General features: G+C 41.9%; 1 protein-coding gene across 2 annotated transcripts in view; it reads right to left on the reverse strand.

Moving 5' to 3' along the window:
• Positions 1-1,659: 1,659 nt before the first annotated feature.
• Positions 1,660-26,303, reverse strand: part of AP3S2 (adaptor related protein complex 3 subunit sigma 2) — a 55,142-nt gene continuing 30,498 nt past the window's right edge. For both annotated transcript variants that reach the window (XM_063089219.1, XM_063089218.1), the window contains 2 exons: positions 7,468-7,575; positions 1,660-5,786 (listed from right to left, as the gene is read on the reverse strand). In XM_063089219.1, the coding sequence (XP_062945289.1) occupies positions 5,658-5,786; positions 7,468-7,575 (237 nt within the window). In that variant the 3' untranslated portion in view covers positions 1,660-5,657. The remainder of the gene's footprint in view (positions 5,787-7,467; positions 7,576-26,303) is intronic.

Here is a 26,303-nt window from a genome sequence, read left to right on the forward strand (position 1 = left end):
TGGCTTCAAGGAACGTTTATGGACTTTTCCCCTTTTGAAATTACTTGTTTCTTCACCCTCCTTTGGGGTTTCATAATGGGTATTTATGTACCTTCCTCCCTTTGCCCCCCCCTACAACGCCCCAGTTCAGCAGGAAGTAGCTCGATGACTTCAACGTCCCCTTTCCTAAAACAAGAAAAAGGGAGGAATGTAAGAACCCAAATGCCCCAAGGGATCACACCCTGATCACATCAGCCCTTCTTGGCCACACCCCATCATGGCGCTGGTTGCCCTCTAAGTAGGGATTGTATTTTAAGCCAATCAGCCTTCCCTAGAAGCCTTATATATATGTGTGTGTGCCGCCTAATAAACGGGCTCTCTCCGGTGGATGTCAACTGGTGTCGACTCTTCCTTTCAGTCCATACACGGCCCCCACTCTCACCCAGGCCTGCTCACCGTGGTCCTCACCAAACGCTGGCCTCTTTTCCACTGTTTGCTGGGATTGCCTGATGTCCCTCCTGGCTCCAGGGGAAAGGGGTTCTGGGCTCCTCTTCCCTTTGGTCCTACCAATACAGGTTTGCTCTTCTACACCTTCAAACCTTCCTCATCTTAAAAGCTTCACTCCCTGCAGACTCACGCCTCCCCTAGAGCTTTGTCTAGTGGTGCCTTTGGATATGGGCGTGGGAGCCCACTGATGGGCCTTCAGCAGCAACCATCTTTGAGGTCACCTTGGTTTCTACTGCCCTCGTTTCCCCTCCCCCTTCTGCCAGGACTTGGGCACAAGATACTGATGGCTCTCTCCTTCCCAGCACCACAAAACTTCTTACTCCATCTACTTCCTCAACTCCCACTCCTTCTGCAAAAGTCCCAATGGTGACAGCAGCCAGAGATTACTGAGCCCTTCGAGGTCTCCACCAGTTAACTTGGTTAATCCTCACAACAACCCCAGGAGGCAGAAATTATCATTACCCCACCCCCCTTATGGATGAGAAAACCGAATCTTCCAAAGGTTCTGATTGTACAATGCAGAACTGGACTGTGACCCACACTCTCACACAACCACCTTATGGTTTGGACCCTGCCCCACCCCTACACTACAGCCACCCCTTCAAAGTTCTCTGGCTTCGCTGGCTTACCTGGTGGGCTTGACTGGGGCAGCTGCAGGCCCAAAAGGTCACCTGTTCTTAGTGATCTTCCCCACTGAAAGTCCTCCCGGGACTTGAAGTCACTCCACTGTCTAGATGCTCCTTTTCTCTGCCAACAGGCTCAGTCCCCAACCCTCTCATCCCTTGGCCATGGCACTTGCCCCCCTGGGTCCCAACTACCATTTCTGGGATGGACACGCGTTTCCTTTCCTGTCTACTGTTATCCAACTGGCTGGCTGGAAATACTCTCAGGCAACTCCAACCTAACATGTCCACGGCCAAATTCTTGATCACTTCCTCTCCCAAACCACCTCCTCCCCTCTCGAGCACCATTCCCACCAGTAATGTGGGCTCTACCTCCCAACATCAGCTTTGCTTTTCTCCCTCATCCTTTGTAGGCCATCACCCACTCCTCCCCTCTTCCTGCCCTCAATGCTATTACCCTGGCTCTCCTTCCCAAAGTGCTGAGCACAAGGCCATGGAGAGCATAAGCATGAGACTGTAAAAACGAATTACCATTTGCCTCAACCATTCACTCATTCCAGTTATTTATTGAGCAGTATGGACCAGGCACTGTTCATAGCAGACGGGATACAGCATTAAACAGGAGAAACAAACCCCTGTCCTTGAGAGACTTACATCCTAGTAGGGGGAAACAATAACTTAAAAAACCAAACATACAGTGTGTCAGAGTGGCATGGAAAAAGGTAAGGCTGGGCAAGGATAGGTAGTGCTAAGGGGTGTGTGTGTGCTATTTATAGGGGTGATGGCCTCTCCTCCCTGAAGAGGATGGCTGAGGTCAACCACCAAGGTCAAATGGAACACACACTTTCAGGAAGATATACCCTCAGTTTTGGTAATAAAAATCCAATCCTTTAAACTGGAAACAACTTGTTGCACCAGAGTAGCAACTATATAAATGTACTTCCTTTTTTGAAAGGAAAAATTGAAATAGGAAAGAATTTTAAGTCTTTTGGAAAGGATTAATCATTTTCATGGAACTACTTCCCTAAAAGGGGCCTGTTTCTGTATCTGCCAGAACGCGAGGCTGTAGTACCTTCCAGTGCTCCCAAGAGGGTGAACAGTCTTAGCTCTGAGGACAGACATCCACCAACCTGAGCACCAACCATGTGCTGGTGTACGAGTGCTGATGGACACTAGGCTAACAATTAGCACACAGTGAGACATGCACCCTCTTGGTGGTGGGGAAGAATTGGGAGGTTGAAAATCAGGACATTTGCTAGAGCTGACAAATCTGTGTCTCTTTCATACTTCAGTGGCTCACCATCTTGACTGTTGCTAAAACTTGGACTAGGCCCTGCTCCTGATCTTTGTTTTCATGTCCAAATCACTGCTGTATCCTATTTGGAAAGCCATGGACGTAGGGCCACACTAAACCCCCCTACTAAGTATTGGTCCACAAGACAAGATTTAGCCAGCAACCTGGTTTTAGTCATGTTTCCCTGGTTTCTTTTCCAGTGAAGCTGGGGTCAGACAGGGCTGGCTTTCTGTGTCGCAGAAGTCTGAATAATGGGAATTTGAGAGGATTCAACATATCTTGACTTAATCCTCAATGTGAAAAGCACAGGGTCATGGTCAGGGCTAGAGGAAGAAGGGCTGTTCAGGGCATAACCCAGCAGGGCATGATATGGTCAGCTAGGATTGGGAAATAGGTACTGTCCTTTAAACATTCCATATATCACAAAGTCACTGACTCCAGTCTCCACAAATTCAGCTGCCAGTGAGACTCCCCATATCCCAACAATTGGAGCACTCTGTCAAAGATCCTCACAGAGACAACAGTAGGAAGCAGAGCCTCCTCTCTCTCTCAATCTTCAGAGCCTAGAACTAAGATTGGCCCACACCAGGCACACAGAAATTGCATAATGGAAGAACTTTAGATTTTAATTTGTGGCAGTGAGCACTGAAAACCCAGTATTCTATACAATCTCACAAAGTCCTCAGTATAAACCATGCAAGGCTCCTAAAATAAATTCAAACCTAGCCCCTATTTTCATAACTGACATCTCTCAGCAGCAACTCTGTACCCTTCTCCAAAAAAAAGGCCAATGAGGATTTCCTCTTTACCTACTAAAAATAAAAAGTTGTTTATGGCTTTGCTGATAATAGAAAAGAAAGCTAGCTGGATTTGCAAGCAACCTCGATTAGTTAATGAACATCTGTGGATTGACCAAAGGGATTGACAATCAAATAAAAATCCAGGCTGAGGCTGTATTCCGTGTTAAGAAGTGGTGTGTGGGATGTCGCCTGGATGCTAACTTTTGAATCTACAGGACCAGTCAATGTTTTGGGAGAACCATTGGTTTCTGGCAGGCAAAACTTTGGAAATCAAGACTGTCCCAGGAAATTTAGTACATGTGGCTGTTCTGCAGTAATTCATTAAACCACATAGCAAATGAAACCAAGAAAAACGACTTCCTTCTAGTTTTGTGACCCTCAACACAACACGTAACTCTGGGCTTCAGCTTCCTCATCAGTTTAATGGAGGAACGCAGAGGCCCCTTCAGCTCTTACAGTCTATGATGTGGTCACTGGCTACCCTAGAAAACTAAGTCTGTTTTTATCAGTTTGTGAGAAGTTATTCAATCTCTTTGAGACTCAGTCTCCTTTTCTATAAAAAAGATGAAAAAATTGGGAGAAGCCACCTTAAGCAATGAGGAATAAAAGGACTTTGGAGTCAAATGAGCAGATAGTCTAAAATCTCAGCCCTGTGTGACCTAAAAGCAAGTAAGTTACTTAATCTCTCTGAGTCTACTTTCTTCATCTGAAAAATGGGGATAAGAATGTCTGTTGTAAGGACTGTCAAAGGTCTTGCTCATGCCATCTTACTATAGGTTGCAAAATAAATATTGGTTTCCTTCCTTTATTCCCGTTTCACATTTGGCAAATGTGGAAAACAATGTAATGTGCTGAAATGTCTGCCAAAAAGAAAAAAAATATATCAAACCCTTCAAAAGAATATCAGGGATTTTGACATCAGATCTATTCATCAACATTTCCCTCTTCCAAGACAAGAGGGACCTTCTGATCAACACTGCCCATCTCCGAGGTTATCTAGAGGTCCTGAAAGAGTGAGAACAAGATGCTGCAGGGGACAATGGGCATGAAACACAGGAAGCACTGATCAACCCTGACACATGGTGCTGCTGGGCACTTCCAGACCTGCTCTGCACCAGTGTCAGCAGGCATGAGGAAACAGTCTGGGTCCCGGACCCCAGAGGTCCCTAGGCTGGGAAACTTTACCGTAAGGAAAGGTGTAGTCAACTCCCTCATCTCGAGGAAGCTCAACACTGGTACCTGAGAGCTGGCCTACAAGACAGTGGAGAAGCAAGAGGCTCTACTCCAAGCAGTTTTAGCTCTAAATTAACCACAGGAAGACAGACTCCTATCACATGTAAACATTTATGGGTCTCCAGAGCTCTAGGGGAATGTCATCTGAGGGACCAGGACATGCCTTCAAGCAGAGCTCAGGGAGAGGCAGGCCCCTTTCCCACTGGCAAGAAGATGCAGCACTGCCACCAGTCTCAGCTAGCACACTTCCCGTGTCCAGTCCCTGAATGGGTGCCCCAGCTCAGGCTCTCATGCTCCAGAAGCTGGTACAGGTGACAGTGGGTTTCTTATGGAGGTGACTCATCATTCATCATACAGCAACTGAACCTTCTGTTCCCATGAAGATAATGTATTTTAAACCTGGAGAGTCATAACTCTGGGATGTTCCACATGTTGTCATTGGACATAGGGCCTCTCCTCTGTAAGGAGAGACCTCCCCAGTGTGTGTGTGTGTTCTCCCTATCAGCATTCATGTGGTGGGCATGCATAAGGTTTGTGATTTGGATTATGTCCTGCACATGAACACGTGTGGGAAAAGAACGAGGACTATGCCACGGGGGAAACGTATTCTGCAGGAGGTGGTAACCAAAAAGCTCGGCTATGCAAAAGGATTCTAGGTATAATAACCCTAGTAGAGCTAGCAGGTGACTATGGTTCTCATGAAATCCCGTCCTTACTTGCCATTCACCACACCCCCAAACCAGAAGGGCCAAACCTTTTCTACCTACGGCGCCTTGCCAGCAAGTAAATGCTACAGGGCCTCAGATGCCTGTGGTACTAAGCATGAAGACTATAGTCAGAGAATATGCTCAGTCCTAGTGGTGGGGTTCTGGGAAGCAGGTGGGCCTCTCAATACAGTCCCCAACCCCTGGGAGAAGCCATGTGCATGAGGTAAAGGTGTGAGTGGCTTGGGCATGCCAAGTCCCCAGTGAAGAAGGCAGGGGGCCCTCACAGCTGCAGTAGCATGTGTATCAGAGGATGGCATGGCAGCACATGTGAGAACTGAGCACACTCGAGCAGTGTAAATATGAATCTCTTCCCCACTGCACGCCAAATGGCTTTCCCCAGACACAAAGGTCAGGATCCTGAGGCCTGACTCTTCGAAGGCTCAAAATGGTTCTGTTTCTGGACTTGCTTGGTTTTGCTTGTTTTAGATTCCAGTTCAAGCCCAATCCTCAACCCTCAGACAAACTGGGACAGGTTGGGGACTTTGATGTTGAGATCACCAATGTTGATGTTCCGAGGAATCTCAGGCAGATTGATGTTTTTCACTGCAGACACAGCCCGTGCAGGGGCTGCTGAAAGGCCACCCTGAGGAGAAATGAGAGGAGGATATGAGACAAATTCTTAGTATCATCTGCTTAATGCTTAAAACAAAAACAACAACAGGTGAAAGAAACCAAGAAAAATTCCAAACTGAGCACACACAGAGAAGTTTTAATTTTTCCTCCTTATTCCTCAAAGGTTGCTAACAAAACAATCTTTAGGTTGGATGAGATTTGGTATAGAGATCCAAAGCCTGTGCTCCTAGTAGACTACAAGCTCCTCAAAGGCAGAGTGTCTTATGCAGTTTTATGGCTCCAGCATCTAAAAGTGCCTGGTACATGGCAGGTGCTCAATAAATGTTTGTTGAAATTATCGGAGATGTTTTACCCAAGTCATAGTAAGTATCGGGGGCACATTTCTGATCACGAACAAAACAAAACAAAATCCCTTCAAGAGACTGAAGACTCTTACAGCCAACTGCAAAGTCATAGGGAAACTCTTAAAAGCAAAGAGAATGTCACAGCTCTACAGCAACTGCTTGCCAACTAATATTGTGAGATAAAAAACAGCTGGCTTTGGAAATGTCATGTGGCAACAAGCTGGGAGGCACTGATACTTAGGAGGTGGGGTGTACCACCAACACAGAAGGACTGGTAACAAAACACAGAGTGAAGACATCTACAGTAAACCCCCACCCTCCAAGCTTACTCCCAGTGAGGCGAGAAGGGGAGAAGTTGACAAAGATTCTCTCAAAATCATTTTTTCCCTACTGACTACTTTCAGGATGCTGACTCCAATTCCACCCTCACCCAGCAAGTCTCCAGTTCTTCTGGTGTCCAGACCCCTTGCCTCTGACTCACTTACTATTCCTGGAAGCATCCCAGCCTGCATTTCCAAAAGAACTATAGCTGCCACAAGAGCTGTGGTCTGGAAAAGCTTCTTCAGCAGGACTGCCAGTCCTCAGAGAAAGAATTCCTGGTTTCGCAAGATCAAGTTCCATTACACAATGCAAAGAAAATCTTTAAGACACTCAGACAATTAAAGAAGTAATTTGTTCTGCTATTTCTGCCACACGTGAAGGTGTATGCCTGTAACCTGTGCATCCTAGGAAGGCTGAGAAAGGGGATGGAGAGACCTCAGGAGGATAGGACAGAATTTACTGTTAGCATCTGTATCACGCCCAGCACCGTGTGGGGGTGGACTGGGGCATGTTATTTTCAAACCCAGCCTAAACTCTACTCTAGCTTTTTATAAGGCTAACTGGAAATAAGGAAATTGGCAACTCTGAGGTCTGAAAGATACCACAAGAAATGGCTGCGGGGGGTTAAGACTCATATGGCACACAAACTAGGAAATCACATTGGAATTGGGGAAGGAGATTATGGGTCCCTCCAAGGAAACCATGGCTATGAAAAGAGAAATTACAAACCACAAACGTGGGCCATAATCCCCTAAGCCAGAGATGTTTGCCGCCTTCTGCCATCTGGCCTTCCCATTCACAATTCTAGCCTGAGAGTCTGAGATTTTAAACCTCATTACCTATTTTTCAGAGCTGACCTTTAAATCAATCAGTTTGGATGGACTCAACAAAGAAAGAAGATGAGTACAAAACATTTCCTAAGGTTCCACAGCAACACAAACTAACACTAACTCATGTACATATTCCTCCTCTCTCTGCCCAGATCTTCTCCATCCAGCCAGGGCAAGAGCACAGCTATTTACTTACCTCGGATTTTTCCAGCCTGTTTTGAGCTTCTATCTGAGCCACAATTTCATTCATGTTTGTCTCCAGCACCATCCCACCCATTACCACCTCCTGGAGGATATAGTGCACCTAAAGGGGAAGCAAAAATAAGAAGGGTCAGAGCACTCTGAGATATTCGGATATAGCCCTTGAGGTTTCCTTTTGTTGTCAGACATAATACCAGGTCCTGATTCACAACTCAGACACCAAGCCCCTGGCACATCCACGTCTCCAGTGAGACCACACGGGGTCTCTTCCATGCCTCAGCATGTCACAACACAAATCTCTTCCATCAACAGTGGTAGAGGTGCCTGGCTACACTCAAGGCAGTGAGGTGGTGGCTGAGAGCACAGTTTTGAAGTCAGACAGATCTTGTTTATGTTCCAGCTCTGCTATTTGCTAGCTGGGTAACCTTGGGCAAATTATCCTTTTAGTGCTTCAGCTTCCTTCCAGGATTGCAGTGAAGGTTGGATGAGATAACATGTATAAAGCACCCAGCCTGGTTGGTGCCTGGCACATACTGGGTTCTAAATAAGTAATGATGGTTTTCATTACTAATATTATCATCATCAATACTAGCTGGCATTAAGTAGGTACAGCTATGACAGAACAATCCCTATCCAAGCAGCTGAAATGGAATGTCTCCCAGGCACCTTAAGATAGATCTTCCAGCCTGTGCTCCATTGGAGGGAAGTGATCAGAACAAAATATAATACATTCCTTTGTACACACCTTCATTTCATATTAGATAAAAAAGCGGGTTCAGCATAAATACTTTTCTAAGCATGAGGCTGACATTTGAGCTCAGTTTCGACTTAGCTAGTAGTTTTCAAAACAAAGCTGAATCCCAGTATACTCAACTGCTGTGACAGAACAAAGCTGACCCAACCAGTGTACTCCACAGTGGCAGGAAAGCTGCCATGGAAAGCCTTGATGGGTCAAGTCAGAAGTGCCCACTAGGGTCTATATGGGGTGGCGATTCGTATTTCAAATCTAACCATTTCAACATGGCATTCGAGGTGCTAAGTTGGGAAGACAGCAAGTATCACCTTGTATTATTAACTAAGAGCCAAATTATTGGAATAGTCCTGTAGGAGGAGGTCAAAGAAGGAAGAGAACAGTGGCTGGAGATACCAGTGAGCTTCACACAGACAGAGGGAGGACTGCAGTTGGGCTCTGACATCAGAGACGCAGAAAAAGAATTTCAGGCAGAAGACACTGGAGGAAGGCTAGTGTATGGACAGGTATGAGGAGCTCCTAGGCCTATCTGGGATGGCAGCTTTATGCAAGAGAGAGGCTAAAGATAAGGCTGAGAAGGTAGTTTAGGTTTTGAGCAGGGTATCTCAGCCTGGGTACTAGTGACATTTAGGCTGGATTCTCTGCTGTGGGGCTGTTCTGTGCACTGCCATGTTCAGCAGCATCCCTGGCTTCTACCCACAAGATGCCAGCAGCACCCTTCCAGCTGAGATGACCAAAAATGTCTCTTGACATTGTTAAATGTCTGCTGGGGGCAAAAATTACTCCAGTTGAGAAGCACTGGTCTAGAGTCTAGAGTCAAGTGCCAGTTTACTCTAGACAATAAAGAGTCCAGAAGAAAGATGCATCTGCTCTTCATGTCTGTACATTTGTTCATTTTTGATGCATAAAGTTCTTTGGCACATCAATTTTCCATATTTTGCGCACAGTAAGTAGAGGGAATGCACTAACAGATGAAACTAGGGATATTTCGTTTGATCTTGGGCAGGAAGTATAATGCAAAAGGTGTATTCCCTTACATGTGCCCACACTCAGCCTTATTATCCACTTTTCTATACCTACACACTCTCATGAGGTGCTCTTAAATTTTATACAATATGAATTACTCATTATCTATATGTAAATGGAAATTTAATGGTGAAAGTGTCATATTTAAATAATGTACAAAATGTTAAACAAAACTGGTTTTAAAGTTATTCTCTGGGGAACTCCACTGTTTACACTTCCCCTATCTACAAACAGGCCTTTTGAAATATTATATTGGTTCCTCAAAAAATTCAAAACAGAGTTACCATATGACCCAGCAATTCCACTTCAAGGCAACTACCCAAAAGAATTGAAAGCAGAGACTCGAAGAGATATTTGTACACCCATATTCATGGCAGCATTGTTTGCAATAGCCAAAAGGTGGAAGCAACCCAAGTGTCCATTGAAGGATGAACTGATAAACAACATGTGGTATATGTATACAATGGAATATTATTCAGCCTTAAAAAGAAAAGAAATTCTGACACATGCTACAACATGGATAAAACCTGGCAGCATTACACTAAGTGAAATCCAGGACGAATATTGTATAACTCCACTTATATGAGGTACCTAGGGTAGTCAAATTCATAGAAACAGAAAGTAGAATAGTGGTTGCCAGGGGCTGGGGGGAGACAGGAAATGATGAATTGTTGTTTAATGTGCACAGAGATTCAGTTTTGCAAGATGAAGAGGTCTGGAGATGGATGGTTGCACAACATGAATGCACTTAATGCCACAGTAAGAACTGTACACTTAAAAATAGAGAAGCTGGTAAATTTTATGTTATATATATCTTACTACAATTTTAAAAAAGAAAGAAAAAAAAATAGGCCTCTATACCAGTACTTCTAGTATTTACTTCTTTTGTTTAACCAACCCCTTCTTTACAGGTAGAAAGCAATAGTTGCTGAGTAACTACTATGTGCCAAGTACTTTGTGTAACCTATTCTAATTTTACAACATTTATCTGAGGGAGGTAATGTAATCTTCATATTATATATAAGAAAACGGGTACATTTTATATATGAACAGAAGTCAATAAAACAATCCTGATGTTATGTATATATATTAGTAGCAGAACTGAGCACTGAATATAGACTTGCCTGACTCCAGAGTTCATGTTCTATCCTTCACACCACACTTCCTCAGAATCCCAAACTCTGTCTTCCACTCTATTCATCCCTTACCCCTAGTCCATATGGTATCATTTTAGAACTCGCCTTTGGTGCGTCAGAGACCTTACATGAATTCTTCCATGCTTTATCTCCAAACTTAGAACAATGCCCAGTGCAGAGTAGGCATACTGAATTAATAAAAGTCTTTTCATATATCTGAGTAGCATATTCCTTATAATTTAGGGGCTCAGAAGATGATGACAGTGTGGTGGTGGAGGCTTTATGAAGAAGGTATAGTAGAACGTCTAATATATGATGTTGTAGGAACTAGTGGTTGGTTAATAGAAAAAGTCATTTAAGACTCTGATTTGAACATTGCATCATAAAGTCAGCATTTTGAAATGCTATCCAAAATGTGTTCCAAATGCAAAAAGGAGAAATAATTAAAAAATGCAAAACTCCATTTTTTTTTTTTTTTAAAAGATGACCGGTAAGGGGATCTCGACCCTTGGCTTGGTGTCGTCAGCACCACGCTCAGCCAGTGAGCTAACCGGCCATCCCTATATAGGATCCGAACCCGTGGCCTTGGTGTTATCAGCACCGCACTCTCCCGAGTGAGCCACAGGCCGGCCCTGCAAACTCCATTTTCAATAAAACTAAAAGATAACCAAAATTACAGACTCCAAAATAGGTGGAAAAGCTGTCAAAAACCAGGGATGTTAGGCAAGAACTCCTCTGTTTCACAGAAGAAAAAGAAGAAAGGATGTTACAGAGAGGACATGGGAGCTGAAGATCTCAGAAAATCCTGCAAAATTATACTTCCTGTAGGTTAAAGGACACACTCCCTGGTACCATTCCTTATTTTTGGAAGGCAATAACTTCCTTGTACTGAAGTTAGGGCTAAATGAGAAGCCACATAGACAAACTATAGCTGCCTCACAGAACTGGTCGCTGTGTCAGCCAAGAAGATGGCCTTTGCACTGTGGAAATACTTACAGATGTCTATCTCTATTATCTGGATAGAAATAAAGGATAAATGAACTTATCCAGAACCCTAAATCATGAGAACAATTGCAGCCAGCCTGGAACACACTCCTTGCACTTCCCCCAAACAAGCATCCTACAAATAGCTGTCCCTAAAAAACTCACCTATTTAAAGATGAGTATAAAAAAGGAATTTGCACAGGATCTATATAAAGATGTAAGAAGAAAAAATTAGGAAAGAAACAGGAAAACCAAAGGGTAGACTAAGACCACACGCTGGAAAAATGAATGCTGCCATGGAGCAAATAAAATTGTAATAAAATATTTTGCAAAATTAAAAAAAAGAAAACTTAATGAATGAAACGGTTGTCTCTATGAAGCAAGAGCTCAAAGCAGAAATGAAGGAACTTATGGCAGAGATAGGGATACAACAAGAAGAGAAGACATACACTTGCAGAGCGAAAAGAAGTGGAAAGAAAAAAAACTTTCACAGAAATGAAGGTGAAACTGGAAGGAACAAAAGGGAGAAACTGCTTAAAACGTAAAAAGAAACAAAAGGAGGGAAATGGAAAAAAGTAAATGAAACAAAAAAAGAGCTAAAAGGAAGAGAGAAAACAGTTATAGAAGACAGCAAAGGAGATGCAACATATTTATAAAAGAAAATTGTAACATGAATGGGAAAAACATGTAAAGATTTGTTCATAAAGATTACATAAAGAGGGGCTGGCCAGTTAGCTCAGTTGGTTAGAGCACAGCCTTATAACACCAAGGTCATGGTTCTGATCCCCACACCAACCAGCCATGAAAAAAAAAAAAAAAGATCATATAAAAATAGAATTCAAGATGTTTCTGAACTAAAAGAGGACTGGGATCTACATATCAAAACAGGGTGCACTATATCCCAGGGAAAATGGACCCCGAACACTTAGTGCCAAGATACACCTTTTATATACACCTGGATTTCCGCAACCAGGCAAAAAGACCAAATTACTTAAAAGAGGGAAAAAATCTGGAAAATTTCCACATTAAAATTCAATGCTAGCAGAAAAAGGAGCAATACCTACAAAATTCTCAAGGAGAGAAAGTATGGCTCCAGGGTTTTCTACCCAGTCAATTGTCAAGCAAGATTAATAGAATGGAGAATATTGCTCTCCTGAGTCCATCTTGAGGAATCTACCAAAGGAAACACTTGTGCCAACCAAGGGGTGACTGGAAAAACTATGGCAGAAAGACATGGTGAGCACCAAAGCTACTTAATGGTAGGATTAAAATGGGATTAGGGTGACAACAGAACATCTATGCTATATGCCTTGACAATGTAGAAAACTACAACTAGCAAAAATTAGCAAGAGAAAGGGGAAAAAAAGGAGGAAGGCAGAATAAGAATCCTGATTTCCTCACCTTCAATAACTGAGAGCCATGGACAGCATTCAAAACTGGCAACTCAAGTAATACAAAGATACAGTTATGACTTTTATTGTGACTTTCTCCCCCAATGTCCAAGCCTACCACACTATAAACCAACTTCTGATTTAGGCCAAGAAGATCTTTACTGCTGATTGCAATTCTATGCCATTATTGCATGAAACTCACCCAGAATGCATCATCTACAATTTCTAGGTTTCCTAAAGGAGAACTCAAGACTCCTATGAAGCAGTAAGCCCAGAATCCTTCTACGTTTTTTAGGATCCCTCCACCTCCAGCCTCTACAGTTATCTTACTCAAACCTAATTCAATTTCACTTCTTTTTTTAAGTAAATTATCCTTCCAAATCAGTTATAGTTTTCATAAAATGATTCTTTTTTCTCACTTCTGGTTTATCTCTATATTATTCAATTAAATTACATAATTACAATACCAGTATACTGCTATAAACAGATCTGAAAATATCACAACCGACCTTTGGTAAGTTTAATCACATCCACAGAAACCTCAACCTAGATCAACCTCTTCCCAGGTGTTTTGCATTGTAGGAACAAAGGCTCATTGTACCACAAACAACAGGGGCTCACATTTCTACTGCCCATTCATACTCTTACATCTTTCTTTTTTTTTTTTTTTCTTACTTACATCTTTCTTAAAGTAACTGTTACCACACAGAAGACAATAAAACATTCATCAAATATAGAAAAGCATGGTCACAGTGCTTGTGTTAGAATGTGAGGGTGCCAATATTGCAATGCCTCAGTTTTAAAAAAGAATTATTAATCACTGACAAGATATCTAGTCTACTATGTAAGAGTTGAATGCTGATAATTTTTTGTACCCCTTCTTGGCTTGGTTGATTTCATTAATTCCTAGGAAAGGCCTTCAGAGAATAAGTACAGAAGAGATTCCTGAGAGATGCGGTATGTATCATTTTCCTGTCTATGCTAGAGGGTGTGGAGGCTCTTAATGAGCCAAAGGGTACAAAGACACTGAGCGGACTCAGCAGTGATAGGTAAAGAGAAAATCACTTGAGAGTCATCTTGCCCCAGAGTCAGTCTCTAGTTCCTCTATTATCCTTTTAGAAAGAAATGAAAAGAGGAAGGCATAAAAATGCCTTCTAGAGACCCGTAACTTACGGCTTTTTCTCTTACCCCTACTTTCATTCCAAAGTCCAATGTTTTATGAGTGTTTTAAGACATACAAAAAACTATCCATCCCCATTCCCTGTGGCTTGACTTGCATCTTTTTTGCCTAAAAATGATCATATGGTGATTAGATTCAACAACTGTTGGTTGGATGTTTATGTTGGTATAACTACAATGAACAATATGGAGCACACCAAGAAGTACTACGCATACTTGGCTCCACTGAGAAGTTCACTTTCTAGCCAGGGAGACATTAAAACACCATTAAATCATTTCAATGGAAACCTTCAAAAGTGTATTACACACTCCTGTGACTTAGAATATTCTGAACATAATTTGGTTTTTGCCACTCATTGTTAATATCAACTAATGAACTGTATCATAATACTGAGATACCTTCAGGAACTCTCAGGCACACAGAGTTGTCTCGTCCTAAGCAGCTCTGCTAAAGTAAAGAAAACAGGCCAAGAAAGCAATCTGCTTTGTAAAGTTATGCTTTTCTCTTTCACCTGCTATTAGAGTCTCCTGCGCCACTTTTATGATCTTCTTTGGTCTTCAGACTAGACATTTCCACAGTTTTTTCCAGATGTCTTCTTGTCATGAAATTCCACCAGACTCAATTCCTAGCCCTTGATTTCTTTCCTTCTTGATTTTTTTCTTTCGTTCACATGATCGTACATTTTTTCAATTAGCAATGAAAGAATCTAGTGGAATCTCATCTAACATAAGGTATATATAAGTAGTAAAGTCACCAAGTAAGATGGAAACTATACATAGCCAAATCCCTTAAATCACCTATGTAGTACAACACAGCTAATTTTTTCTCCAGCAATAGAAGCGATTACTGTTGTGTTTTGTTTTGGTTTTTCTTTAGTTGAGTTCAAGATGAAGTGGCTGGCTTGTTTAGGGACCACACAGATTGAAAATTTGTTTTAAGCATTAGAATCACACTAAGCACCTTAAGATGCTTATGACAGGGACATGACAGGTAAAGAAGAGCAGATCTGAATCTTCCATCTCACACTCATTCCAGGCAGACACTAACTGAGTAGAATCGAGGGCAGAATCATCCTGTATTTAGACTTTTTTCTCAGGGGAACAAATGGATAGAGTTGAGTAAGTTAAATGTCTGTATGTGACCCCACTGTACCTACTGCACACAAGGAAATGTGTTAGGTTTAATGCATTCACTTATTTTCACCAAAAGAATATAATCTTTAATAATGTCTATTTTCAAATATGCTTAACGTCATAGGATGTTAAGAACTGCAAGGAGGAAATAAAGATAAGATAGTGGACCCTGTCCTCAAAGGGCTTAGAAATCAAGAGAGGAAGATAAAACATGTACAGAATTAACTATAATAAAAGGAAGACTGTGATAAGTATCGTGACGCAAGTACAAAATGCTATGTTAGTTCAGAGGAGGGAGGGCATTTAACTGGTAAATGGAGGAGAAGACATTCAGGGAAAGGGAATGGCAAATTACCTAGTAACTCATCAATTATTCTCCATGCTCTACTAATTCATCTTTTTTTAAATAAAAGGATCACTCACTCACTGGCTTCATGTTTTATGCTCTTTGAGTTGTGTGTATAGTTGACTGTAGCAAAGTATACTCACTGCATGTTATCACTTCCTGTTTTTAAAAACTAATTCCTATTATGAGTCAGGGTTCTCTGTGAAACAACTTTTTTTTAAATGTTAAAAATGTTCTAGCAGAACTTTTTCTTTCTAGTCTACTGTTTTTTTTGTTTTTTGTTTTTTTATTCCCATATAAAGATGACCGGTACGGGGATCTCAACCCTTGGCTTGGTGTTGTCAGCACCACGCTCAACCAGTGAGCCAACCGGCCATCCCAATATGGGATCCGAACCTGTGGCCTTGGTGTTATCAGCACCGCACTCTCCCGAGTGAGCCACGGGGCGGCCCAAGTCTACTGTTTTATCCTCCCTCATCTCCTACCTCTTTGCAGTACTGGTTCCAAATGCCAAGATCAGTACTGAGTACAGAAAACAATCCAGGCCTTGTGCTCTTGAATTTTATCTTCTCCCTGGTTGGTTATCTACTAACAAAACATGACCCAAATACATCTTTTTCCACATCTAGGATGCTAAAGCAGGAGGGAACTAAACAGGCAACATAGCAGTATAGAGACTACAGGCCTAGAATCAGCAAGTCCAGGATCTGAATTCTGGCTCTGCCACTTGCTAGCTGTGTGACCTCAGAGAAACTGGGCTTCCTATCTCTAAACCTCAGTTTCTTCACCTGTAAAATGAGAACCAGAACTCTTAGCTGCCAGGCCTATTCTAAGACTAAAAAAAGGATGATGCAGAAAATAAATGAGACACTGTATGTAAAGCATTTAGCTATTATGTGCCTGACAGTAAGTACTTTATGGATGTTAGTTAAATTGGTAGTTATAATCAAAGTCACCTTGTCCAATTTCCTTCCCATTGCTGGAATCTATTCTTTGGCTCTTTCACCTCAGTAAAAAAAGCTCACACCGTTCCTGAGCTGCCCGGTCTACTGCTGAGCAGCAATAACTGTTGGAAAGTTCTTATGTGTATTGAGCCACAATATGCATCAAACCATTTCCATCCCCTGGCCCTACCTGTGTCCTCTGGAGCAACAAAGAACAAGTCCCTGCCTTCTACCCTGGGATTCAATAACTCTGCCTAATCTGGCCAAATGGCAGGCAGGCAGATACAAAGCACAATTTATTTGACCATCAAAAAAAATTCCAAATGCCATTCCTGGATCTACAAATCTGTTTCTAAGGAGATGATCTCCATTCCCAAAGTTCCTGTTCCTGTGGCCTGTTCCTTTCATTCCCACAGTTGCTGTTACTGTTCACGTGGCCATGGAGTGGCCTTGGGCCTCATTCCACCTGATCTCCTTTTACATGCTGGGTCACAAACTTACAAAGTTATAACATCCCTAAGGTCAAGTTACACAAATAGTTCAGTGTCACTGGAACAAAAAGTTCAAAGCAAGAAATGGCAAAAGTTGAGGCTAGAAAGGCAGGCTGGGAGAGCTCGTGGAGGTCTTTGTATATGAAGTTAAGAGGCTTCAGCATCCTCCTTTTGGCAGTGATCCCCAATATTTTTTCTACACTCACAAAAATTCACTTGCATAACACATTTCCCTCAATCACTCAGTGTCATTTAACATTCATACAGGTTTTGAGGAAGGTGGCAGAAGGGAAGAGTGAGGCATGTCCTCCTTAACTCTTTAAGAATCACTGCTGGGGTAGGAGAGAGAATCAAGATGGCAGAATAGATGGTCCCCAGTGTCATTTTCTCCCACAATCAACCAATTTACAACTATTAAAAAAGCAAAGACTGCCAAACTGGGGCCACTAGAGCTCAGAGGAAGAGGAGGAGAGACCTACAAAGTACATGAAGGAGGGAGAAGCCATGATGAGAAAAAGAAGGGTCAGCTCCAACAGTTTTGGGCCCCAACCATTTCAAGGCTGGCCCTGGTGAGCACACGGTGCAAGAGCTGGCAAAAACTGCAGCTATGCCCGTTGTGTGAAGCTACTTGGAGATTGCAGGAGAAAGGGGGGCCTTGGTGGTCCCCAGGCCAGCAAGCCCACTGACAGGGTTCCCATGGACCCACACAGGAGCGAGGGGCCACAGACAACGGGAAAAAGGAACTACCCAGAGGCCAGTGAGTCAACTCATGGGACCAGCGCACGGCCCACCCCATGGGAAATGTTTGGAGTGTAGGCAGCGGTGGAGACAGGCCCACTGGGGGAACACTGGGGCATAGCATGGACAGCTGAAATGCCCTCCTATCAGCACAGGCCCACTCAGTGGAGACTGGTCAAGAATACAGAACTGCAAGGGGTGTAGTTTGCTGAAAAGACTCAGACCCAGACCAGAGTTTCCACACAACCCAGGTGTATCGGACCTCACAAGACCTGGAAGTGCTTACAAGATCAACAATTAAACCCTGAGCTGCACAAAAAGCCTTCCCCAGAGAATGAGCAGCAAAACAGCAATTTAGCTCAACCACAGGGCTCAAGTGCTGGTTCCCACAGGAAGTTCCCCCATTTTAGAATTAAGTAAAAGACAACAAATTAGTTCCAGTGCAGAGTTTAAGTGGTGGGAATAGTGAATAATCTAACACAGAAATGAAAAAAAAAAAACACAAAAAAACACAGATCAGGCCACCACAGGGCCCCACCAGAGTCCTGAAGCATGGAGCCAGGAAAAGTAGAGCCCAGCTGCAACCAGGTAAAGATCATACCAAAAACACCATTTCCATGTGGGTAGCCAACCAGAGCCACCACAATTGTCACGGCTACCACAAAAAAGTCTTGTCGCTATAGCAGTAGTCACAACCACTGTGCAGATGACCCACCAGACACTTGATTGCATTGACATAAGGAGAGTCACCAGTGGAGACTAAAAAAAAAAAAAATGAAGAGGACCTTTCTCTCCACAAAGTATACTCCACAGTAATAGAAGAAGCATCTGCTAAACGATAATATGGGGGGACCTAAACACACCTCTCAGCACTGGACAGATCATCTAGGCCACAAATCAACAGAAAAACAGTTAATGTATCAGAAGGAAAGAACAAATTTATGGTTATTAGAGGGAGGAGGGGGAAGGAGAGAGATTAGATAAAGGACATAAAGAATTGGCATGATTTGTAATAATGAATATGCAAATATTTTTTTTAAAAGGAATCACTACTGGGGTATGAAGCCACTGAATCATTTAAACAAGGGAGTTAGACAGTCAAAAACATTTTTAAATATATCATTTGGCAGTGTGAAAAGGATGGATTTAAGGGGGTAATACTGGAGGCAGAGAGACTAGAAGGAAAAAAGTAAAAATAAAAACAAATTCACCATTTATTGAGCTAAGCAATTACTAACTCCAATCCTCAAAATAACTGTGAATGGCAGATATTACTGTATTTCATCAAATCCAAGACTTCATTGATTGTAAAACACACCATTATTTCACGTACCACAAAAAAGAAAAAATGTTGCAAATTAAACTATGACATACCACTGATTATAAGACACATCTTGATTTGAAATGTTAAAATCATAAATGTTACCAAAAAAGTGAGTCTAAGAATTAGTAAAATATGATATCATCCCTGTTTTACAACTGAAGAAAACTGAGGCACAAAGAGGTCTTCAGGAGGGTTGCCTAAGTCACACAGTTAGAATCTGGTAAAGCTGGAAGGCCACAAAGCCACTTCATGCTCCTGCTGAGTCCACCAGAGGGTATCTCCCAAGGGAGCAAAGGCAAAGTGAGTGAGTCACACCCTGAAACTAGCAAGTATGCACAGGGCAGTTTTTAGAAGCAGGCCTCTAGCTATGCTAATCAGATAGCATACCTGAAAAGTACTTTGAAAACAAAAAAAAATTAAAACACAGAATTAGGACACAAATCTATTATTTGTCAACCAGTTAACTATATCTGAATGCCTTGTACTGTTTGGATAACAAACAAGTATTAATCTACTGAAAACAACTAGGATTAAAAACATTAGAGTAGGAGCAAGAAGACAAATAGTTTAGAGAACTATAATACTGGAGTTCAGAGAAGGCTTTGTGAAAAGCAAAATTTGAGCTGGGTCTTAAAGTTTGGAAAGCTTGATGGGGGGTGTGAGAGCATTTCAGGGAGGAGAAGTGGCACAGGCAAAGGCAAAGAGGTGGGACTTGGCATGATATGTATGGAAGACAGAGGAAGACAACTCCGATGGGCCTGAGGGTTCAGAGGGCCCAGAATAGAGAGCCTGAGGGCCAAGAGGGTCCACATTCCAGAGATCTTTGGAAGCCAAAGGAAAGAATGCAAGTTGGAGGGAAGGTGGGAGAAATGTTTTCTGTAGAAGATTAGACTGTGTGAAGCAGGCTGGGAGAAAGACTGAAGACGGCTGCTGTAGTCACCTAGGGCTGATGTGTTAGCTGAAGTGTTAGGTGCCTGGACTCGGGGAATGGGAGGAAGAAATAAAAAAGAAAGAAAAGAAAAGGAAGAGGTGGACCTGAAGAAAATATTGAGAGAAAGAATGCCATCTGGTGACTGCCTGGAAGTGGAAGGTGAAGTAGGCAAGCATCCATAAGATTTCATGTCTTAAATGAAGATGGTATCACTGAGAACTAGGAAAGTAAAGAAGAGAAGAAGATGGGTAAAGGGCTGTCTTAGTCCACTTTGTGTTGCTATAACAGAATACCTGAGAATGGGTAATTTATAAAGAAAAGAGGTTTATTTAGCTCACTGTTCTGGAGGCTGGCAAGTCCAAGATCAGGCGGCTGCATCTGGTCAGCTTCTGGTGAGGCCTTTGTGCTGCATTATAACATTGTGGACAGGCAGACAGGGGAGTGAGAGCAAAACAAGACAACACGAGAGGCAGCCTCACTTCATAACAACTCACTCTTGCAGTAACTAATCCACTCCCACTTGAGATGGCATCAGCCCCTTCATGTAGGCAAGCCCTCATGACCCAAACACCTCTTAAAAGGTCCCACCAGCTTCAACACCATTACACTGGCAATAAATTGCAACATGAGTTTTGGCGGGGACAAACTACATTCAAACCTTAACAGGGGGCAAATGAGTAAAGGGGTAGGTAGGAAAGGAGGGGAAGCTGGGAGGAGACCGTGAGTGCTTTGGTATTTACTAAGTTAAGTGGTGGCAGATCATCTAGATGGAGAGGTGCTGCACACTCCTGGAAACACAAGCCTTTTAGCTTGGGTCAGAATGAGATGTAGATTTATGAGCCATCTGTATCAAAGTGGATGAGTGCTCAAAGGTGAATGCATACAGAGAAGAGCTAGCAGGGTGCCAGGGACAGAGCTGTGAGGAATGTGCCCATTTCCCCACTCACTCTGTAGGTAGGAAATGAGTGGCAGTATTAAAGCTCAAGGGGTTGGGCCCAGTTGGCAGGGAATCTTCCACTCCTTCCCTGAGACTTTTATAACCAATATTAAACATGATACCTATAGAATAGAGTAAATTCAGGTACATGGATTCTGAAAATCCCAAAGGATGCATTTATGTAGTGACTAGGCAAAACCCAGGAAATGCGCAGCTCCAGGCTATGACAGGATGATTTCCCTTCAGTGCTATCAGCCTTTGAGCCAGGGAAGGATGGACCTGGGCATCCCTTTGCCACGAGCTACTGGTACAGACCTGGCTGACTTCAGAAACAGGTTCAACAACTTGTTCTCTACAGAACGTGAACCTCAATTCTTGAAGTCATAAGCAGATAAGGTCATAAAGATTAAGCGATATCCAAGACATAAATGTAGTGTATTGTTTTCCCCAAGCATGTACATTCTTCTACTTTCAGACTCAAAAATGTATCCTAAGGCACACTCTGGGCCATTAACTTTGTTGTGCAAACACTCCCTTGGCCCTCCGGCACTTGTGCTCTAGGAGCTAATCACAATCCTAGGCCAGGTGAAGAGACAATTTGCAGACAATCTAACAATTTATCTAGCTTTAATCTCAGACTTTGCCTTAGAGCAGTAGAGAGGAATTTAACTGTTTACTGTGATAGGCAATAAAGTTTATATAGAGAGAAGACTGCCTATACTCTTCAGTGTATTGGGCCTAAAAGATCCAAGGTGATACACAGGCAATATGTGCACATGGTACAACTGTTCTTTTTTTTTTTTAAGTGACCAGTAAGGAGATCTTAACCCTTGGCTTGGTGTCAGCACCAGGCTCTCCCAAGTGAGCTAACTGGCCATCCCTACGTAGGGATCCAAACCTGTGGCCTTGGTGTTATCAGCACCACACTCTCCCAAGTGAGCCACGGGCCAGCCCCTACACATGGTACAACATTTTTGAAAAGTTAGTCCCCCCATGTCCCTAGTTCCCCTCCCCAGAGGCAATGAATCTTACCAGTTTCTTCTGTAACAATGACCTACAATGATCTATCCAACCTTCCTCCCCACCTCTACTCATCTATTCCTTCCTACCTTGCTCACTGCAATCCGGCCTACGACTTGCCTGCTGTCCCTCAAACATATCAAACATTCTCCTACCTCAAGGTCTTCGTACTTGCTGTTCCATCTGCCTGGAATATTCTTCTTCAGAGAGCCATATCTCTCTTCCTTCTCTTACTTCCTTCAGGTTTCTGCTCAAATGCCACCTTATCAGATGCCTTTCCTGACTACCCTATAGAAAGTATCAAGCCATACCTACCCAACATTTACCATGCTGTATCTTCTCCCCTGCACTTATCACTACCAAATATATATTTTATTTTGTCTCACCCTAGTAGATGTAAGATTCATGAAGACAGGAATGTTTTATTAACTGTGTCCTTAGCACCTAGAATAGTGGGTGAATGTACGAATTCAACCCAGGTGTGCTAACTATTGTGCTAAAAATTGGAAATACAGTGAATAAGACAATCTGATCCCTACCTTCACAATACTATCTGGCAAGGGAAACAAACAAACAAAACAATGAAATACTATGTGTAGGCACTGTTCTAGGCACGTTACACATATTTAATCCTCACGGCCACCATATAAGCTATGCGCTCTCACACATAAGTTCCTAAGGCACAAGTCATACAATTTGTAAGTGCAGAGCCAGGATTCAAGTCCAGTCATGCAGGCTCTAGGGTCTGTACTCTTATTAATGTAAATAGGCAGAAAACAAACCCTGTGTTAGACGCAATGGCAAAAGTAGTCAAGGGTGCTGGGGGAACAAGACAAATATACTTATTTTGGTCTATGGATGGGAGGGGAGTGCCAGGAAAGGCTTTTTGTGAACTAACTTCCTTGAAGGGTGAGTCAGAATTGTCAGTCTGGAGATGCAGGGGCTGGAGATTCTGTTTTGGACATACTAAGTTTGAAGAGCAATGAGTTCGAATGGCAATTGAGTAGTCACCAGCAGAAAGATAAATGAAGTCATGAGATTATGTGAGATTTCCTAAGAAGAGAGTGCCTAAAAGAAAAGAGAAGATGGACCATTTAAGAAGTAGGAAGTCCAAAAGGCCAGAAAGAATGGGGAAGTGTCAAAACTGCTTGGTGAATAGGGCACTGGAAAATGTCCACTGCATTCAGCAACACAGAGGATACTTCCAACTTATTGTACACGATCGGATCACTGTCTACTTCTTCTAACTTCACTTTGACTAATCCCATACACACACCCAGTACTTAAACGCTGTGATCTTAATCTAGGACAGTACTGTTCCCACCACAAAAGGCCTTTGGAAATGTATCAGGAAGGGGCCCTATTTTGTAGAAAGGGCCAGAGATATTAAATACTCTATCACCAATTTAATAAAAAATTGCACCGTCCAAAATGCCAACAGCACCTCCACTGGGAGACCCTTTGTCTAGCTGGAGTTTACACATAATTCCAAATCTCCTGTGGCCCTCATCCTTGACATTCACATATTCCTCCCCATTGGCAGCCATACTTTGAGCTTTTGTTCCTACTATTTTGTCTCCTAGAATTCTGGTTTTGGAAATAGAAACTGACAAATTATGTAAAATTTTACATATATATCTACCATAATATTCATGCTTTAAAATTCTTATCTTCTGTGGTTTAGTGGAAGAACATGGGTTTTAAAGGCTAAGGCACTTTAGCCTAAGCCTCAGCTTCCTCATCTGTTACACAGGAATACTACTGCCTATCTTATAAAAGATTACTAGGAGTAAAGTACCTAGCATGATGCCTGGCACTTGGCAGCTACCTTATCAACATTAATTTCCCTTCTTATGATTACCACTCCCTTGATTATTTTTCTACTCAGAAATTTATACAGCCCTCAATTGCTCTTCCCACTTGGCACTGATATTCTACCTTAAATTGCCAGTGTTTTTTCCCCAACTATCTGACTTACGGCAGGTCATATCTGTGGTGCTCAGCCAGCCTTGACTATGTTGTTACACACTCTACACAGCTCACGGGCAGAAAATGGGCCTCTGCACTCGGTCAAGAGGCTTCCTGACATACTCCCGTATCTAGAACCACAGACCCTCAGCCAAAAGCTGCAGACGGGCCACCATCTACCCTGCCTACTTTCATTTCAGGGTCTAGCCTCAGAAATAGCTATTTTTTTCAAAGTTTCATTCTTCTTTCTCTACTTCTGATCAAATATCATTAAATAAAAGAAATTGTGATTAGGTACAATATTATTCTGTAGAAGTAATTTACATGCACTTCAGTTTTATGAGAGGCAATATGCAGATATACTATGTATATTTGAGTAAAGCAGTGCTGCTTGTGATCACTTCTATACAAAGGAGTGCGATATGAGAGCTCTCTCATACAACATAACACCTACTGAAAAATTGCACTCAACTCACAGCACCTTTTCCAAAAATGTTGCTTACTCCAAGACCAAAGAATGTTTCCAGGTGGACTATGAGCTTCTTGAGAGTAGGGGATTTGTCTTTTATACCTTTGTATCTCCATATTTAGCACAATGTCCTTCTCAAAGTGAATGCTTAATAAATGTTTGTTGTTTGTCTGATAATCAGAGAAAAAAAGACAAACACACTCACAACAGACATCAGTACTCCACCAAAGTCAGAGAAACATAATAAGAACAGACTATTTTTCCAGAAAGCCTCTGTAAGGAGGAAGGCAATTAACTCCCAGATATGGAAGCAATTTACTCTGTTAGGGAATTTTAATTTCTTAAAAAGCCAACTTAAATTCATTTGAGAAGTATGTAAGATATAAATCCCAAATATTCTATCAGAGAAACTGAAAAAGTGCTACACAAGATTCAATGATGTTTCCTTCTTACAAGAGCATTCCTCTATTTTTCTAACTAAAATTTCTAGGTTCGCTCCTATAAAGTGATAGAAAATCAAATATCTGCTTTTACTCTAAGAAAATAAATGAAAAAACTGTGATAGTCATTAGTAATATTCAAAACTATTTCAGGTTCTCCTTCCTGGGTATACCTACTGGACTGCACTTCCCCAGCCCCTTGGGTGTGGGCATATGACTTATTTTAACCAATGAAATGTGAGTGTGATGAGATGTGTTACCTTAAGAGCCAACACACAAATGCCCAGGTAGAAGCACAGGTTAAGAAGGATTTCCAAGAAGAGACAATGAGGGACACTACGTAATGATAAAAGGACTGATCCATCAAGAAGACATAACAATCATAAATATATATGCACCCAATGTGGGAACAGCCAGATTTATAAAACAAACTCTATTAGACCTAAAGAAGGAAATAGACACTAATACCATAACAGCAGGGGACCTGAACACCCCACTGTCAATATTGGACAGATCATCTAGGCAAAGAATCAGCAGAGAAACACAAGATCTAAACAATACTCTAGACCAATTGGACTTGGTAGATATCTACAGAACATTCCATCCAACAACCTCAGAATATTCATTCTTCTCATCAGCACATGGATCATTCTCCAGGATAGATCACATATTAGGTCACAAATCAAGTCTCAACAAATCCAAAAAAATTGGAATTATCCCATGTATTTTCTCAGACCACAATGGATTAAAATTAGAAATCAATAACAAACGAAATTCTGGAAACTATACAAACACCTGGAAATTAAACAGCATTCTACTTAATGACATATGGGTCCAAGAAGAAATCAAGCAGGAAATCAAAAAATTTATTGAAACTAATGAAAATAATGATACATCATACCAAAACCTATGGGATACAGCAAAAGCAGTACTAAGGGGGAAATTTATTGCATTAAACGCTCACCTCAGAAGAATGGAAAGAGGGCAAGTGAACAACCTAACACTTCACCTTAAAGAACTAGAAAAACAGGAACAATCTAAACCTAAAGTTAGCAGACGGAAAGAAATCATTAAGATCAGAGCAGAGCTCAATGAAATTGAAACCCAAAAAACAACACAAAAGATCAATGAATCAAAAAGTTGGTTTTTTGAAAAGATAAATAAAACTGACAAACCATTAGCATGGCTAACAAAAAATAGAAGAGAGAAGATTCAAATAACAAAAATTAGAAATGAAAAAGGTGATATTACAACTGATTCATCTGAAATACAAGGAATCATTCCAGACTACTATAAACAACTATACGCCAACAAATTTGAAAATCTGGAGGAAATGGATAAATTTCTGGACACACACAAGCTCCCAAAACTGAGCCATGAAGACTTAGAAAATCTGAACAGACCAATAACAATAAAGGAGATTGAAGTTGTTATCAGAACGCTCCCAACAAAGAAAAGCCCAGGACCAGATGGATTCATAGCAGAATTTTACCAAACATTCAAAGAGGAATTGACACCGATTCTTTACAAATTATTCCAAAAGACTGAAACAGAAGCAAATCTCCCAAACTCATTCTACGAAGCAAACATCATCCTGATACCAAAACCAGGTAAAGATATAA

This window comes from Cynocephalus volans, chromosome 3 (genome assembly GCF_027409185.1).
Source record: "Cynocephalus volans isolate mCynVol1 chromosome 3, mCynVol1.pri, whole genome shotgun sequence".
NCBI classification, from domain to species: Eukaryota; Metazoa; Chordata; class Mammalia; order Dermoptera; family Cynocephalidae; genus Cynocephalus; species Cynocephalus volans.